The sequence below is a fragment of the Quercus robur genome, chromosome 10 (genome assembly GCF_932294415.1).
Source record: "Quercus robur chromosome 10, dhQueRobu3.1, whole genome shotgun sequence".
NCBI lineage: Eukaryota > Viridiplantae > Streptophyta > Magnoliopsida > Fagales > Fagaceae > Quercus > Quercus robur.
Window position 1 is genome coordinate 7382659 of NC_065543.1, and position 17413 is coordinate 7400071.

At 33.0% G+C, this 17413-nt stretch overlaps 2 protein-coding genes across 2 annotated transcripts in view; both read left to right on the forward strand.

The window, feature by feature from the left end:
• LOC126703629 (endochitinase EP3-like) overlaps positions 1-10876 on the forward strand; it is a 29927-nt gene extending 19051 nt beyond the window's left edge. Inside the window, exon 3 of the mRNA XM_050402654.1 lies at positions 10707-10876. The gene's annotated coding sequence lies outside the window, so the exon portion shown is untranslated. The remainder of the gene's footprint in view (positions 1-10706) is intronic.
• Positions 9419-10876, forward strand: LOC126703631 (endochitinase EP3-like). Its single transcript, XM_050402655.1, has 2 exons — positions 9419-9765; positions 10258-10876. Exons 1-2 carry the CDS (start codon positions 9471-9473, stop codon positions 10662-10664), a joined length of 702 nt encoding a protein of 233 aa, XP_050258612.1. The 5' UTR covers positions 9419-9470; the 3' UTR covers positions 10665-10876.
• Positions 10877-17413: the final 6537 nt, after the last annotated feature.

A 17413-nucleotide genomic window follows, 5' to 3' on the forward strand; every position in this document is an offset into this window, starting at 1 on the left:
CGACCGTTCGAGACTATGGTTCGACCGGTTGATATGCAAATTCTGCAAATTTTAACTTCGGCCCACTGCTCATTAAGCCCATTAAGTGATTAGGGTTTCAAATCTATTTCACACATTTTAAAAAGACTTTGGAGGTGCTCTTGTGAGATATAAAAGGTATTGTGCCTTCATCTTTCAAAGTCACTACCAAAAATCATTCTCATACCATTAGAACTCGTAGATTTGAAGTTGCTACAACAAGATCATACATAGTTGATGATTTAAACCTTCAAATGTGGTCTTGAAGTCACAAATTGGAGAGTTTGTGTTGCTAAACCTTTGAATGGAAACATAAGCGCGGGAGCTTGTGTGATGCAAATCCAAGAGAAAAGAATTCCTAGATTTGGAGCTTGCACGTGGTCGTGTCAGTAAGTTACTACTAAAAGTAATAATAGATTTAGGGTTAAATCTTATTGTAAAACTTCAATTCTCTATTAGTGGATTTGTTTACCTTAAGGATAGATAGGTCAAATCCTCCCTAGGTTTTTATTTTGAAACGATTTATTTCATTGGTTTTCCTAAGTGATCATAGCTGGTAGAAGACTTTAGAGAGTTTTGGGTACAAAAACCCTAGGTCTACAATTGGAGGCATAAGATGCACTCTTTTGTCTCTAAAAACCACTAAAAAACCCCATCTAGGGTTAGCTTATAATATCCTTTAAATACTGGAAAAAAAAAAAAAAAAAAAAAAGATCACAATTTAGGCTTCAAACGGATAAGTTATGGCTTTTTACGTTTGTTGATTTTTTGTTGATATGTGACTTTCAATTGATTGAGAGGAATCAAACAAAAATCGAGAGGAATCAAGAGCAATCAAATAGCAATCGAGAGGACTAGATTATATCTCACTTTTTTCACCTTGAACTTGAGTTGTATTGTCTTGGACTTGAAAGTACACCATTCTAACTCAATGAGACTTAGGGTGTGTTTGGATACAACTTATTTTGCTGAAAACTGAAAACTTATTATTGAAAAAAAAAAAAAAAAAAAAAAAAACAGTGCAAGAGGTGCTGGTCAAAAAAAAAAAAAAAAAAGACAAAACACTAAACGTGGACGTTGGACGTGGGATCCAAACGGGTACTTAGTTTTTGTCATGATTTGCCAAACTTAAAACCTATCAAAATATATAAATATATATCGTATCAAATATTAATTAGGCAAAAACTTTAAGAAAATTCTAAGTAATAGGTATTTCAATTTTAAATTCGATTTAATTTTGAAAAGACCCTACCTCGAAGAGGTTAAGTTGGGAGATAATAAAATTTTAGCATATTTTAGCATCTTTTGGCCTAAGAAAAGGTCATGCATGATTATCATCAGTGTGTTGCTTGTATTTCAACTGATTAATTAGGATTTTTTTTTTTTTTTAATTCGAAAAAGGACATGTACTGGTGAAGCAAAATAATATATTTCCTCCATTGGATTTATATACACACACCCATTTGAGAGGTTATACGTAAAGCATGTTTATTTAAGAAAAAGTGATTTGAGAAAACATATTGAATCAGATATATTACAACCCCATAAAACAGAGAATAAGAAAGGACAAAACATTGGTCAAATTATTATTATTTTTTTAAAAAAAATTGAGTTTAAGAAGGTATGTTAAAGTATTTTCTAACACATGCCATATCAAGAGCCACAAAGGAGTAATCTTTTTTCGCAAACTATTGCAGCACTTCGGAAAAAAGAAAGTTGTCTCTTGGCTATAATATTAACTTTTTGAATAATTGCACAATTAATGCTTGGAGAGAGAAACAAACACACACATACACATAGAAGAAGGAATGAAGTTCTGATACAAATGATGCTTGACAATTTTAACTATTATTAACCGATTTCAATTAGGAACTCCTTACAATTTTTTTTTTCCTTGTAATCCATGAGATCACGATTCCATGTATGAACCATTTCTTAATCCTACATGTTAAAATAAAAGATGTAGAGAGACAAGGAGAGAGCAGGCGTAAGAGGAGATACGTGATTTGGGTTGATGACCTACATCCACAACATAAAATCCTTAGCGACAAAATCCTTCTTATTCAAAATTATTGTTTTACAGTGAACTCTAAGTAGGATATATATAGGAACATTAACTTAGGAGAATCCCTTGTTTAGACTAAACTCAAGGACAAATAATGTTCTTTGGCTTTTGATAAGGGTAATTCTGAAAGTTTGATAAACTCAAGGCAAAGCTAACGAACCTAGTGAACCCAACGACATTGCTTGTGCACTCGTAAACGACACCATATAGCCGATGGTTTCACCTCAAGGCCGATGGGTGCGCCTTGAGATCAATGAAGCTTGAAATATGACGACTAGAATGCATAGACGAACTAAAAAGCTTATGGAAGGAAGCTGAAGGGGATAAGTAAACTTTTGACGGATCTAACGTGGCCTTGCTTGGCCCCCATGCATGAATATATAAGGAAACATCTTTTGCTCCACGACTAACCCTAATCAAGGGGACTTCTACAAGGAAAGAATCCTGCAAGATGTGCGCATTAAGGAAGATATTCCCTATAAGGAAAAACCCTTTATGCCAAGGAACGAATGTCAACCCTACTTACTATAAAAACCCCAAAACCCTCACAAACCAAGGTACGCATAATTTCCCTAGTTCTGGCACTCTAGAGTTGTGAAAGTTCTCTAACTTGATCTTCAGAGGGCATTTGGCCGGTACCACATTGGTACTCTCTACAAGGTCTTCTTTGTTTTTGTTTCGTAGGTGTTGTCTCGAGCACGTGAGGGCTATGTGACTTACTGATGATTTCCGGCATCATCAGCTTTAACAAATTAAGGATATCAACTTATGCTAAATGTGATATGTATAACCTACCAATATCCTCTCTCAAACTCAAGATAGAACCTGATGATGCCTTGAGATTGAAATCTAGTCTCATGAAGATGACCATGAATGACTGGATTAGTTGTAAAATAAGCTAGCCATAATGTAGAATAACTTGTGTAAAATGCTTGAGATGGCAGCAAATAGTGATGACAATTGAATGCTAGAAGATGGCTACAAGGGCCTACAAAAGGGTGCACCAATGACCAAATAGTGGATGCTATGATCAGAGGATGGTTAAACTAGTGACCCGAGGAATATTAGTAGAGGATGGCATTGTGATGAAGCATATGAGTGAGTTGATAAATTTTGCATAAATTAAACCCAAAAAGAATGATTGATGGGTTAAGTTGTGTGACTTGGGTTCTTCAAATTAGGAAATAGACCTGAATATCGGAATCTACAAAAAAAAAATAATAATAAAAAAAAAATTATAGTGGAAAAGTTTCATGTTAGGATAAAAATAGTGACTGATCGAAAGGTTTTGGACAATTGCTTCTAGCAATGGTCAAAGCTGGTCTACAATTTAACCGAGTCACTACAAAACGCGAGGGTATTAGGCCGCGTTTTTTCAAAAGTGGCCCTAGACAAACTAAAGCCGCGTTTTTAAAAAATGCGGTTGAAAGAAAAAAAAAAAAAAAAGGTCACGTTTTAAATGCGGGGCCATAGAAGGGTTCTGAAGCTACGTTTTTTTTTTTTTCAGCTGTAGCCGCATTTTTGGGGGTGGAGCTATGGCCGCATTTAAAAAACACGGTTATAGGACCATCGTATTTAATTTTTTTTGGCAAACCATTTTTCTTTTTCTTTTTTTCCTTAACTGTGGCTACATTTTTTAAATGCGGCTCTAGACTACCTAAAGCCGCGTTTTATAGACGCGACTTTAAATTTGGTTTGAAGCCGCGTATTTAAAACGCGGCTTTAGTTTAGGATGGGGCCGCATTTCTTAAACGCGGCCTCAGATTTTGCCTATAGCCGCATGTTAAAAATGTGGCTTTAGGCTTTGTAGATATACTATTGCTTTAGACATTTTCAACCCTAGCCTCTCCCACACATCAGCCTCCATCTCTCAAGAGCTCGATCTCAATCCTCACCCTCCAAGCCTCGATCTTTGATCTCAAGCCTCACCCTCACCCTCCATCTCTCCGATCTCAACCCTCACCCTCCATCTCCGATCTCACCCTTGCCCTCCATCTCTCTGATCTCATGCCCTCACCCTCACCATCCATCTCCAATCTCACCCTCACCCTCCATCTCCGATCTCAACCCTCACCCTCCATCTCTCTGATCTCAAGCGCTCACACCCCACCATCATCGCACAAACAAAGTCCGTGTCTCGTGTCTCTCTCTCTGTGAAATCAGAAAAAGCTGAGAGAGACTCAATTCCGATTCTACAAGGTTCGATCTTCTATGGCTTTTCATTTTCATAGCATTTTTTTTCTATAATATACCCTGGCTGACCTCATCTCTCTCGCTTGCATGTGGGTCTCTCATGATGTCAATCTCTTGGGTCACAAGGATCGCTGAGGACTGACTTTGAGTTTTGGAAGACTTTGTTCCCCGTGAGTTTGAAAAAAGTTTAAAATTGGGTCTCTGATTTTGATTAAGTTTTGGAAGACTTACAACATGCAACAAAAAATTTTGCAATTGAATATGAATCTATTTAATGAATAAATAAATAAATAACTAAATCTATTTATTTGCAATTGAAGAAGAAGAGGCAGTGAGCTTTTTTTTTTTTTGCAATTGAATATGAATCTATTTACTGTTTATCGATGGTTATGTGTAGGATGTGGTACATTTTTTGTTTTATAGAACCTTTTTTTTGTAGTGAGTGACAGATTTTTTTTTTAGTTTTGTAATTTTTAAATTTTTGTTAAGGTAGAATGGTAACTTATTTGCACTAACTTATTAGTATTATTTATTTTCTTAGTATGCAAAGGTAACTTTTAAGCTTTCTATTATATATATATATATATATATTTTTTTTTTTTTTCTTCTTTTAATTGATACTAAAGTCTAAAACCATGAATAATTAGTTCTGAATTGAAGAAATGTTTTATGGTAAACTTTTATATTTATTATAATATATACACACACACACATACATATATATATATATATATATATATATAAAAAATAGCAGTAATCCCAAAACGGTACATCGGTATTGACCGGTATCCGAAATATATCGTACCGCTAACCAAACCGGTATAGCCTCCGGCACGGTATTGACTCCTTTGCTCTAATACCATGTTAAAATGTAAGGATTACAAAAGTAAATACTAAAGTAATGTTTGATCTACCCTTATAGTTTGCATGAATTTTGCTTTCGTCTTTATACTATAAAATTTTTGGATTTTATCACTAAACAGATAATAGTAGTCATAACTTCATCGTGGAACCGATACCTAGCGTATTTGAAACCATCTCTTTGTAATGTACTAAAGTCTTCTTCGATTAGGGTTTTTGATTCTTTCTTTATTTGTATTTTATGACTTACATCGTTGACAAGTAATTTCCAATGTCAATATATAGGAACTGAATACATGGTCTTGCCGCTGCGTGAGTTACGGGGATTAATACGCGTGCTTATATCAAATGTATACATGCATGTATCCAAAATGTACAAGTTCCTTAGAAGTAGAACTTTAGGCGTTGATAGAGAGGTTTTTTACATTATTCAGCGCAATTTATTTTGTATGAATTTTGATAAACTAGGTTTAAATTTTTAAAAATGTAGTATATATATTTCAGAATAACATTTTTTTTTTTTTTTAACGTAAGAAAACATTGTCCAAGAATATTCAAGTAAACCGAATATATGTCCATAGTAAATAGCATTGACTTGTTTTAATTAAAAAATAACTTCTCTTTTATCATTTTAAATGAGAGAATATATATATATATATATATATTGCGAGGGGACGAAGATCCAAGAATACAAATAAAGTGATTAAGGACAGCATTGAGGAAGCGAACCTCGGGAAACATCAGCAAAATGTCCTTGGAAAAATACTAGCAATCTTGTGCAAAGGCAGGAAGACTACAATTAATGGAACGAGGACTCTGAGGACACCAACTTACTCTCAGCAAGCCGAGAACCAAAGCCAAAGGAAGTTGGGTGCAAACCGAGGGTGAAAGGAGTTACTTGGCATTGAACAAAGAAGAAAGGAAAGAGGGGAGATAAAGCAACCATCCCCTCCTCATTAAATACACTGCAACCATTTCGCGCATTAATGAGGAAATGACTTATGAACAGTAACCACACAGCTCATACCTCAGTGTAAAAACCTTCTAGCAAGGCTTTGATGGAACAAGTATTAGGAAAATCCGATCCTAACCCTCCAAATGTGGGGTTCAGATACATTTTGGCTGATTATATAAAACCAAGAAGCCCCTGGATTGAAGAGGGATTTTTTCTAGACGGAGAAGTAACCCCTATCTTGGACTAGACCCGAGGACACCAATATTACCATTCCATGACTATTTTGAATTAAATATACTTTGTCATTGTTTGGAATCAATTCTACTTAAATTATCCCTCTTGTTAAAGATATTTAAGGTTGATTGAACATCCCACCTCTTAGAAATTTATATTAATTGCGTGAGCATAAGTAGCAAGACAAATCTGCCAACTTTTCTATTTACTCTTTGCCCGTCACACACACATATATAAGCACTAAAACTATCTTTTCAAGCAGATCATAAAAGCAATGAAAAAACTATAAAAACATCACAAATTTTTAGCCCATCCATATCTGTGGGTGGTAAAATAGTAATTATAATACATAATTAGGCTTAAAAATTGTATTGAACAAATAGACAAAACTACCTTACAATTTTTTAACCCATATATACCATAAGGGGTAACAAACTAACAACATAATTACTGCTCCGTTACACCACAAACAAACTCAAAAAAAAAAAAAAAAAAAAAGTCCCTCTTTTTCTATATAATAAAATGGTAGTTATAGCCTTATAGGTATTAGTTTAAGAAGGATGCATGTATCTAGCTAGGTACGTAGCATATGGGCCATAGTATAGTATAGAAGCAGGAATAGTGACTTTTGAGAATTGGAATGTGGAAATTCTTTGGTATGGTTGCATGACTTTTTCGGTATGAGAGAGAGTGATAGAGGGATGCAGATTACTGGATGAAGAAGGCCATGACTTTATGGAAAATCTTTGAAAGAGGCATTATTTGAGGTTGATGAACTAAAATTCTCCTGGTGATAGTCTTAGGACTCATTGGCTATGCATGGCTTTCTTTTTTTTAATCTTGACTATAATGTGGTTATTTATAATTATTTCAAAATTCAAATTAAATCAATTAATTAATAAAATTAGGAGAGGAATCATTTGTTGCTGTTAAATTTTGAGGAAAATTTTTTTTTTTTTGAAGGCAAATTTTGAGGAATTTAAATGTGTATATGATGTTGCATTTTATTTATATCATGTAAAATCATTTATCCCCCTTATCCTTACTAGCTTGTTCCAAGAAAGGATAGATGAGGATTTTTGAATCCTAAATATCTCCATTGGAAATATTAGAGATGTCAATCAATTGAGTTATAATGTTCTTGACGTGAGTCTTGTTTAATAATTTATAAAAGAATGTATATGAATATAAACTAACTTAAATAGTACTCAATAACATAGTGGATGGTAGTTTCAAAAAAAAAAAAATAACATAGTGGACGGTGGTTTCTAAAATAGTTTCACATTAATTTATGGTGCACTGCATATAAAAATCTAATTGAATATAATTTTTCCCTCTTGTTTATTATTCTTATTATTATTATTTGTCTAAGCACGAACTTTATAATTATGGTAGTTATAGGCATTTATTAAGTCTGTGCATCACCAGGGATTTTTTTTTTCTTTTCTGAAAGGAGTTTAATAGCTTTCTAGATGAAAAGAGTTTAGGGTTGGCAAGTTGTCAAGACTCCAAAGCTAGAAAGTTGGACTAATTGGGAGTCAAAGCAGATATGCTTGACCTTGCGAAATTGGATCACTTCCTTAATTTGGAAGCGCAAATCATGGCGGAAGATTTATTTAGTTTAATTTATTGAAAAAACCGCTTACACTGGCTAAATGTGGTGTGATTTTGCCATACACTTAAGCCTTAAGCATACTTAGTTTAATGCTAGTGCTAAACAAATTATTCATTCATTAAAAAAAATAATAAAGAAATATTAAAAAAGAAGATAAATTTAACTATATTTTGGTCCAAGGAAGTTTGCAGGAGTTTTCTGCATGAAGGCAATAAGAAACCATCAAAGCAAAAGTCGTTAAATTAATTGATCCAGTTTAACTTAATAAAGATCGACTACTATAATTTTAACAACTTGATATTGGTAATATACTAATATGACTAAATCATGGATTAAATTTTATAATTAATCTTAGTTTTGGTTATGGGGGAAGATCTATCCAGTTTAATTTATAGAAAAAACTGTGTACACTGGCTACGTGTGATGTGATTTTGCCATACACTTAAGCCTTAAGTTTACTTAGAGCATTCACATCTGGTTTCTGCAAAAAAATTCATTTTACCATCTCAAAAACTACTTTATCGTTTATATCATACTATTTTACAACACACCTAGCATCCCAGCTTTTATTTTCTTATTCAACTCATTAAAATAATATATATTACTGAATAAAATAATACAATCCAACAAAGTAATAAAGAGAGAGGGAGAAAAGAGAGAATAAAATATAATAAAAACTTACACAAGCTTACTATAGTGTCATCCTACATTCACTTTGTAAGACCGGGTGATGGAGGGTTTTGAAGCTCTGAAGCTAAATTAAACTAACATATGGCACTTACAAGACCCAATGTGAATGTTCTTAGGTTAATGCTAGTGCTAAACAAATCATTCATTAAGAAATATATTTCAAAAAAGAAGAAAAATTCATCTAGTCAAAGAAATAGTCTCATAGTTCTCATTTAATTTTTTATACGGCTTGCTTAATTGTTCATGAATGTTTAGGCGACTTGATTAATTAACGTACAAGCAAGGCAAACTAACTTGGCCGGCTAGGGACTTGAGTAGACGAAAACCTTAGATATGTACTATACTGAAAAATTTTCAACACCTTAAGGAGTAGGATAGCTTGTTCAAAACATTTAATTATGTGTAGTTTGTTTCCGTAGTTTAGCATTTGGTTTAAAAATTGAACATGTAAATTACCAATCTTTTGCTGAACCAGTAACCAGTACTCTTGGAAGAATGCAATTTGGAAATTTTGGTTGCAAAATTTTCCACATCAGTATAACATTACTTGGATAATGATTAGAATTTTGCTATAACAGTCATAAGCAGCCTCTACAAGAACAGAAAAACAGGCACAATTACCTTATTCTAGAAAGCACAATGAACAGCAAAGTCAAATTTGAACAGCAAGATCCATACCGTATACGCCATCTTGAAATCGCCATCCTCAAATTGAAAGTAAGAACTCCATCCATAGAGTTTTTGCACCACATATTGCACTATAAATATCAAATGCCCAATCTTGTTTTTCATCACATATTATCTTTTTCATTCTTTATCCACATACAAAACTTCCCAAGATGGTTGCACTTAGTGTGAAAAAGAATCTACTAATCCTTGTTCTAGTCGGAATCCTAGCCGGATTTGTGCCTGGATATGTGAAGGGTCAATCTGTAGCTGATATTGTGACCCAAGATTTCTTTAATGGGATAATTAATCAGGCTGATGCAAGCTGTGCAGGAAAGAACTTCTACACAAGAGCAGGTTTTCTTGATGCTCTCAATTCGTATAATCAATTTGGAAATCTCGGTTCTGCAGATGATTCCAAGCGTGAAATTGCAGCTTTCTTTGCTCATGTTACTCATGAGACTGGACGTAAGATATTTCTCTATCCTAACATATATTTTAATTAATTTGTTACATATCATACGCATGCTGACATATACAATAAGGTGCATGTCACAAAACACCCACAATATCCAATTTAGTTAATGTCATATTAAGTAACTAATTACTATATCTAATCTATAATAATAATTACAATAATATTCTTTTGGTTATGTTTTTATAATTTTGTTATAAGTTAAATAATAATTATTTTGCATTTAGGTTATAATTGAATTGCATAATATTTTTTTTGATGAACTATTGAATTGCATAATATATAGTATACACTAAAATCCTTGTAGATGAGTGGTATTTTTTTTTTTTTTTAATTTCTTTTATAAGAATAACTATGGTTCAAATCATCATTCTCTACATTTTATAATTAATTAATTAAAAAATATAATATATAATACATCACACACAATTAAATACACAAGTTAACCTGAAAGGTAACACAAAATTAATGTTTATCTTTGGCAGATTTTTGCTACATAGAGGAGATCAATGGTGCCTCACAAGACTACTGTGACGAGAGCAACACACAGTATCCATGCAACCCTAACAAAAAATACTTTGGCCGTGGACCACTTCAGCTAACATGGAATTACAATTACGGGGCAGCTGGAACTAGCATTGGAATTGACTTATTAAACTCTCCTGAAACTGTTGCTACAGACGTGACTGTTTCTTTTAAGACCGCCTTGTGGTTTTGGATGACCAATGTTCGTCCAGTTGTAAGCCAAGGTTTTGGTGCAACCATTCGAGCCATCAATGGTGCCATTGAATGCAATGGTGGAAACTCCGGTGCTGTCCAAGCACGTGTCCAGTACTACACTCAATATTGTAACCAACTTGGTGTTGCTCCAGGCGATAATCTCACTTGCTAGGAGCCTAGGAGCACCATTTGTGTTCTTTTATCTTTTAAGTACCTATGCTTGTTTAGATTTGATGGAAATAATTAATACCAACTAGCCTTGTTGGTAAAATTGGGATCAAGTTTCACTTGCACCCTACTCCTAAGAAGAGAATTATCTCTCACTGTATAGCCCATAGTTTCAATGGGCATATAAATAAAGAAAATAAAGAGTATTATAATTTATTTTCACCATTTTTATTTTTGAAATGACTAGTAATAGTTACATAATATATAGAGCTGCTATCCCAACAGTTTTATACCCACGCTCTCCTGCTCCCCCTGGAAAGATATACTAACTCACCCAATTGGACGCTCATTTCCACTACTCGGTGTTAGCTTCTCTATGGCCATGAATTTTGGCTCCTTGAAAATTTTGGTTTTCTTTAAAGATCATTTATGGACATTATCTCGTACAAATGGACTACCGCATGTGTTGGCATTGACCACGGTACAGTAATTAACCTAGTCGGCAAGTACTAATTAATTAAAGTCTATATCAAACTTTCTCTGAGACACACCATTATAGCATTAACATCCAAAATTGTAAAAAATATACTATTTTACTATCTAAAAAGTCACTTTATTTATTATATCATATCATTTTACAATACACTCAACATTCTAGATTTTATTTTTAGAATACAACCCATTAAAATAACCTCAACCAAAATAAAAAAAAAGTCCCACAACCAACTCTACTGCAACAACTAGAAAAACACTGCCATCACCACCATTGTAAACCCAATGACAAATAATGTTATTTGGTTTTAACAAATCAAGGATATCAACTTATGCTAAATGTAATATATGTTACTGCCAACATCATCTCTCAAACTCAAAATAAAACCTGAAGATGCATTGAAATTGAAATCCAAGCTCGTGAATATGTGACCATGAGTGACTAGATTATTTGTAAAATAGGCTAGCCACAATGTAGAATGTAGAATCACTTGTGCAAAATGCTAGAGATGAAAGCAAATGGTGATGACAATGGCTACAAGGCCTACAATAGGGCGCACCAATGGCCAAATAGTGGATGCTATGATTAAAGGACAATCACATTAGTGGCTTAAAGAATATTAGCAGAGTATGACAATGTAATGAAGCACGTGAGAGAGTTGACAAATTTCGCATAAATTATACCTAAAAAAGAATGATTGATGGGTTTATCTGTGTGACTTGGGATCTTCAAATAGGAAAATAGCTTGCAAATCGAAATCCACAAAAGAAAAAAAAAATGAAGTGGAAAATTTTCATACTTGGGTAAAAACAATGACCGAGTGTTTTTGGACAATAGCGGCCAATGACAGTTAGAGGTGGTCAACAATTTAGCCGAGTGATAGTTGATAGTGGCAGCATGAAATCTAGCAAAGGTTATCGAAATGTGACTCTGTTATAATGTTAAAACATAAAAGTATATGCTAAAATATTGTTTGATATGTCCCTATAGTTAGCATGATTTTTTTTTTTTTTTTTTTTGGGTCCTTATACTTAAAAAAATCGTTTTTTATCACTAAACAGATAATAGCAGTCATGACTTCATCCTGGAACCGATACCCAACATATTTGAAACCAAATCTTGTCTTTTATAAGTCTTCTTGGATTAAGGTTTTTTTATTCTATTTGGAACCATAGTTGCATGACTTTCCAGTAGGAGAGAGTAATAAAGGGATGCAGATTGTAGGATGAACAAGGCGACGAGTTTATGAAAAACATTTGTAAGAAGCATTATTTTCAGGTTGATGAGGCTACGCATGGCCTCCTTTCCTTTATTTTTTTTTATAATTTAACTATAATGTGCTTATTTATATTTAAACGTTATAATTTTTTTCAAAATTTGTATTAAATCAATTAATTGATAAAAAAATTTATTATAGGAGGAATCATTTTTTGCTTAAAATTTTAAATTTTGAGGAATCTAAAGATATATAAGATGTTGCATTATATTTAATTGTTTATACCTTGTAAAAAATCATTTATCCCCCATATCTTTTAGATTGCCCCAAGAAATGATAGAGTGTGATTTGAATCTTGGATTTATTTAGATTCTCTACTATAAATATCATGAGATGCCAATCAACTAAGTTACAAGGTTCTAGAGATGGGTCTTGTTAAATAATTTTCAAAAGAACGCATACAAATATAAACTTAAATAGTACTCAATAACATAGTGGATGTTGGTTCTTCAAAATGGTTTCCATGACACTAATTTAAAACTAGTCAGTAGTCCATGCAATGAATAGATAAATTTAACTTAATATGGTTAATTTACTCTCTCTTTTTTTGTCTAAGTATGAAATTTTTTACTATGGTAGCTAAAGACATTTATTATGTATTTCTTTATAGGAAATGCTAACGAGTGTCCTTAGGACACTGATTAATAATTCAATTAAAGAAAGTTTTTATGGAAAAAGAAAAAAAAACAATTAATGTTTTGATAGTTTTTTTCATTTCCCATAAAAATGATGTTAAAACTTTTCTAAAAGTGATTCTTAACAAGTGCCCTTAGGGCACTCGTTAGCATGACCCTTTGTTTATACATGAAATCATATATTTTAGCAAAGACCTTGAAAGTAATGTGACATAATATCATAAGATCAATCAGAAGTCAATCTGCTTTGGATTTATATAGATTGTTATAGATATTAGATAGTATCAAAGTTCGGCAGGATATAGACAAATTATTATTTTTATTTTTTTGCATTCTAATCAAACAAAATTTTCTACTTTCAATAGTAATTTTTTATATTAAAAGACTCCAAAGCTAGAAAGTTGGACAAATTGGGAGTCAAAGCAGATATATATGCTTGACCTTGGAAAATCGGATCACTTCCTTAATTAACTTGGGAGCGCAAATCATGGCCCACTCAGTGACGACTTGTTTCCCATGATACATTGTTTTGGTCCAAGGAAGCTTGCAGGAGGTATCTGCATGAGGGCATTAAGAAACCATCAAAGCAAAAGTCGTTAAATTAATTGATCCAGTTCAACTTAATAAACACTACTATAATTTTAACAACTTGATATTAGTAATATGATATGAGTAAGTCGTGGATAAAATTTTATAATTAATCTCAATTTTGGTTATGGTGCCGGAAGAGTTATCTAGTTTAATTTATAGAAAAAACCACGTACACTGGCCGGCTACGTATGGTGTGATTTTTCCATACACTTACGCCTTAAGTATACTTAGTTTAATGCTAGTGTTACTTAATTAGTTTAATGCTAGTGCTAAATAAACCATTCATTTATTTGTTCAATTCATTCATTAAACAAAATAATAAAGAAATATTCAAAAAGAAGATAAAATCAACTAGTGAAATAAATACTCTCTTGGACTGTGCTCATTTAATGTGTTATTTTGATCTTGCTGTCTCTTTCTCTCTTTCGTTTTTTATTTTATTTTTTAATGGAGAATGTTAAAGCTGCTACAAAATTTACTATATAACTTTTATAAATTGCTATGGCAATAAACGTAATTGGTGGATTTCAAAAACATAAAAAAAATATATATAATAAATAAATGTCAAAATTACATTTTTTGTGATAGAAAATTTTAAAAGTTGTAGTATAAACATACAGATTTGTGCGTTCTAATAAGTGATTGGATAATTCATAGTTTAAAGAACAAGTTTACATGAAAGGTGAAGCAAAATTAATATGTTTATCTTTGGGCAGAATTTTGCTACATAAAAGAGATTAATGGTGCATCACAGGACTACTGTGACAAGACAAACACACAATATCCATGCTGTTAGAGATATATAATAGACATATTAGTTCAATGTAATAGGTCCAAACTCATTCCTACTTGTACTAGTATTCTAGGGTTTAGTCGCCTATATATACTTATGTTAGGGTTCATTGTAACATAGGTTATTGTACTACACTCTTACACAATAAAAATGTAACCCTTACGGGTTTCCTCCGTGGATGTAGGTCGACAAGGCTGAACCACGTAACCCTCGTGTTCTCAATGTTCCTATTCTATGTTTCCTCTTCCGCATCCACTCTAGCATATACAACATGATATAACACATCACGTTGCTAATAATATTTTATTTAACATGGTATCAGAGCAAGGTTTGTTCTTAGCATCAAACAAACATCTCTAGCAAGCAAAGAAGATTCTCACATGCACATCACCATCAAAAGTCACACATGTTTGTCTACTGGATTTAGACTCCACGGCATCTCGTAGCCACCATGGCTCTGTGCTATGTCAAAATCCAACAACCAAGCAATTCGTGCCTTTCCCTATCAAATTTGTGCACATCAAGACTTCGCCTAATGAAACCAACAAGACGGACGTGCTCCACGGCATATCGCAACCAAAACCTAGGAACCCGACCCTCAACGGCAAGATCAAGTGCCACCACGCGCCGCTAACAGCTCCAGAACGTCTCCACGCGCCACCAAAATCTCGAGACCCAGCTAGATCATAGCCACACGCGCCACCAACCCTAACAAAAAATACTTTGGCCGTGGACCACTTCAGCCAACATGGAATTACAATTACAGTGCCGTTAGAACTAGCATTAAAATCGACTTATTAAACTCTCCTGAAACTGTTGCTACAGATGTGGCTGTTTCTTTTAAGACCGCCTTGTGGTTTTGGATGACCAATGTCCGTCCAGTCGTAAGCCAAGGTTTTGGTGCAACCATTCGAGCCATCAATGGTGCCATTGAATGCAATGGTGGAAACCCTAATACAGTCCAATCCCGTGTCCAGTACTACACTCAATATTGTAACCAACTTGGTGTTGCTCCAGGCGATAATCTCACTTGCTAGGAGCACCATTTGTTTACTCTTCAGTACCAATGCTTGTTTTGATTTGATGTTTGGATTAGAAGGAAATAAATGATGCCAACTAGCCTTGTTGGTGAAATTGGGATCAAGTTTCACTTGCACCCTACTCCTTAGGAGAGGACTCTCTCATTGTATGGCCCATATAGTTTCAATGGGCACTTAAATAATAAAGAAAATAAAGAATGCTATAAATATATATATATATATATATTTGCTTCCTTTACAACTCGGTGTGAGTCTTTTTGTTTTTGAATAATTTTAGAGACACCCCTTCTGTCATTATTGTATTTTTGCGAGTCATTGTCAATACTTAGATTTTTTGTTGAAATACATTTTCAAGACGACCATTTACCTTTTACGACAAACTCTGGACAACTCCATCATAAAAAAAGTTCATCTAATACTTTATTAGAGACACATTAATATTCTTAGATATAGAATGATTAAAATATAAATTATGAACATAATTCTCATAAAATTTTATCCATCAAAGAATAAGCAATAATCCATAATTTTTTCAAACTAATAAGCACATAATCCAATAAACATTTGAAAATTAAAAGGTCTTTTATTATTCACCAAGCTTGAAAATTTAATTTGTGGAAGATCAATCATCATCTGCGTTAATGTCCTCCATATCTGAGAGTTACTTTCATTTTCAAGGTCATCTTTTATGTCATTGTTCACATTGTAATCTCCTCCTCCAACATTGGCCTAAAATATTTGAGAAAAAATGAATAAATATAAAAAATTTATTGCTATTCAAATAAATTATATAAACAGTGCATAACAACAAAGAACCAACAAAAAATGTATTCATTTAACATCAACAACAATCACCATGTTAAATAATAATAATAATAATAATAGAGTCATTAACATCAAAATACTACTATGCAAACACAACCAAAAAAAAAAAAAGCATTAATAATAAATCCTTACACCGCTAAGAACCTTATAGTTCTCTTTTGAAGGGTACATCCAACTCTATATGTAACCTAGTGGGCAAAAAGAAAAAGTTAAATAATTGAAACAAAAAAGAAAATGTTTATAGTAGCGGGGGAGCATTTGTGTTGTTTTGCATGTGGAATGTATGAATATGATATGGAAAAACGAGTAAAAAGGAAAGACAAAGTGTAGGCATCATGTTCATGTATGAATCTGCATTTCTTTTTCGTATGAACTGTGAAGTCCGAGAGAGAGAGAGAGTGAAGGTGACAGACGGGAAAGTTGGAAACAGATCCTCCAAATGATAATTGACAATAATTTCTCTGCGTTTCCATTCAAGTGTCCACTTTCCTTATTTTTATATTCAAACAAACGTAAAGATTATTACATTAATGATTGAATGAAAGATATATGAAATGAAATGAATATGATTCGCATTGGTGAGATTCATGGACCATGTTTACTCGTTTGGAGTAGGGTGGGTGTATACATACATGTAACGTGTTGTTGTGTTGGGTCAACCCAGTTTTTCATTTGTTTGGAGTTGAAGTTGCACTGATTAGCGGTCGGTTTCGGTCAGCATGTTTAATCTTTAGGGCCAAACCCCATAAATTTTCAAATTTAATTTTCTTTTTGGCCCATAAGGTTTGTATAAAATTAGATTTAGGTAGAGATAGAGGCATAGATATGGCCAGGGATGGAACCAGGATTCGAACCTGGAGGGACCAAAGCTTAAAACAAATTTTTTTTTTTTTTTTTTTATGAAAATAAAAACAAACTTCTATTTCATATTTAACAAAATACTACATATAAAATAAGTGTTTCTTAAACATATAATATTATAAACATTTCGACAAAGTATAACATATAAAATAAGCATTTCTTAAACATTTCAACAATTTTTTTTTTTTTTTTGGATGAGAGTGTGTTGGTTATTGATGTTATATTTTCAGTCCATATTT

Excerpts from the sequence above, each read along its gene's own strand:
- LOC126703631 (XM_050402655.1), top strand. The coding sequence starts at position 9,471 with ATGGTTGCACTTAGTGTGAAAAAGAATCTACTAATCCTTGTTCTAGTC. Across the intron at positions 9,766-10,257 it reads TGTTACTCATGAGACTGGAC|ATTTTTGCTACATAGAGGAG; the intron begins GTAAGATATTTC and ends TATCTTTGGCAG.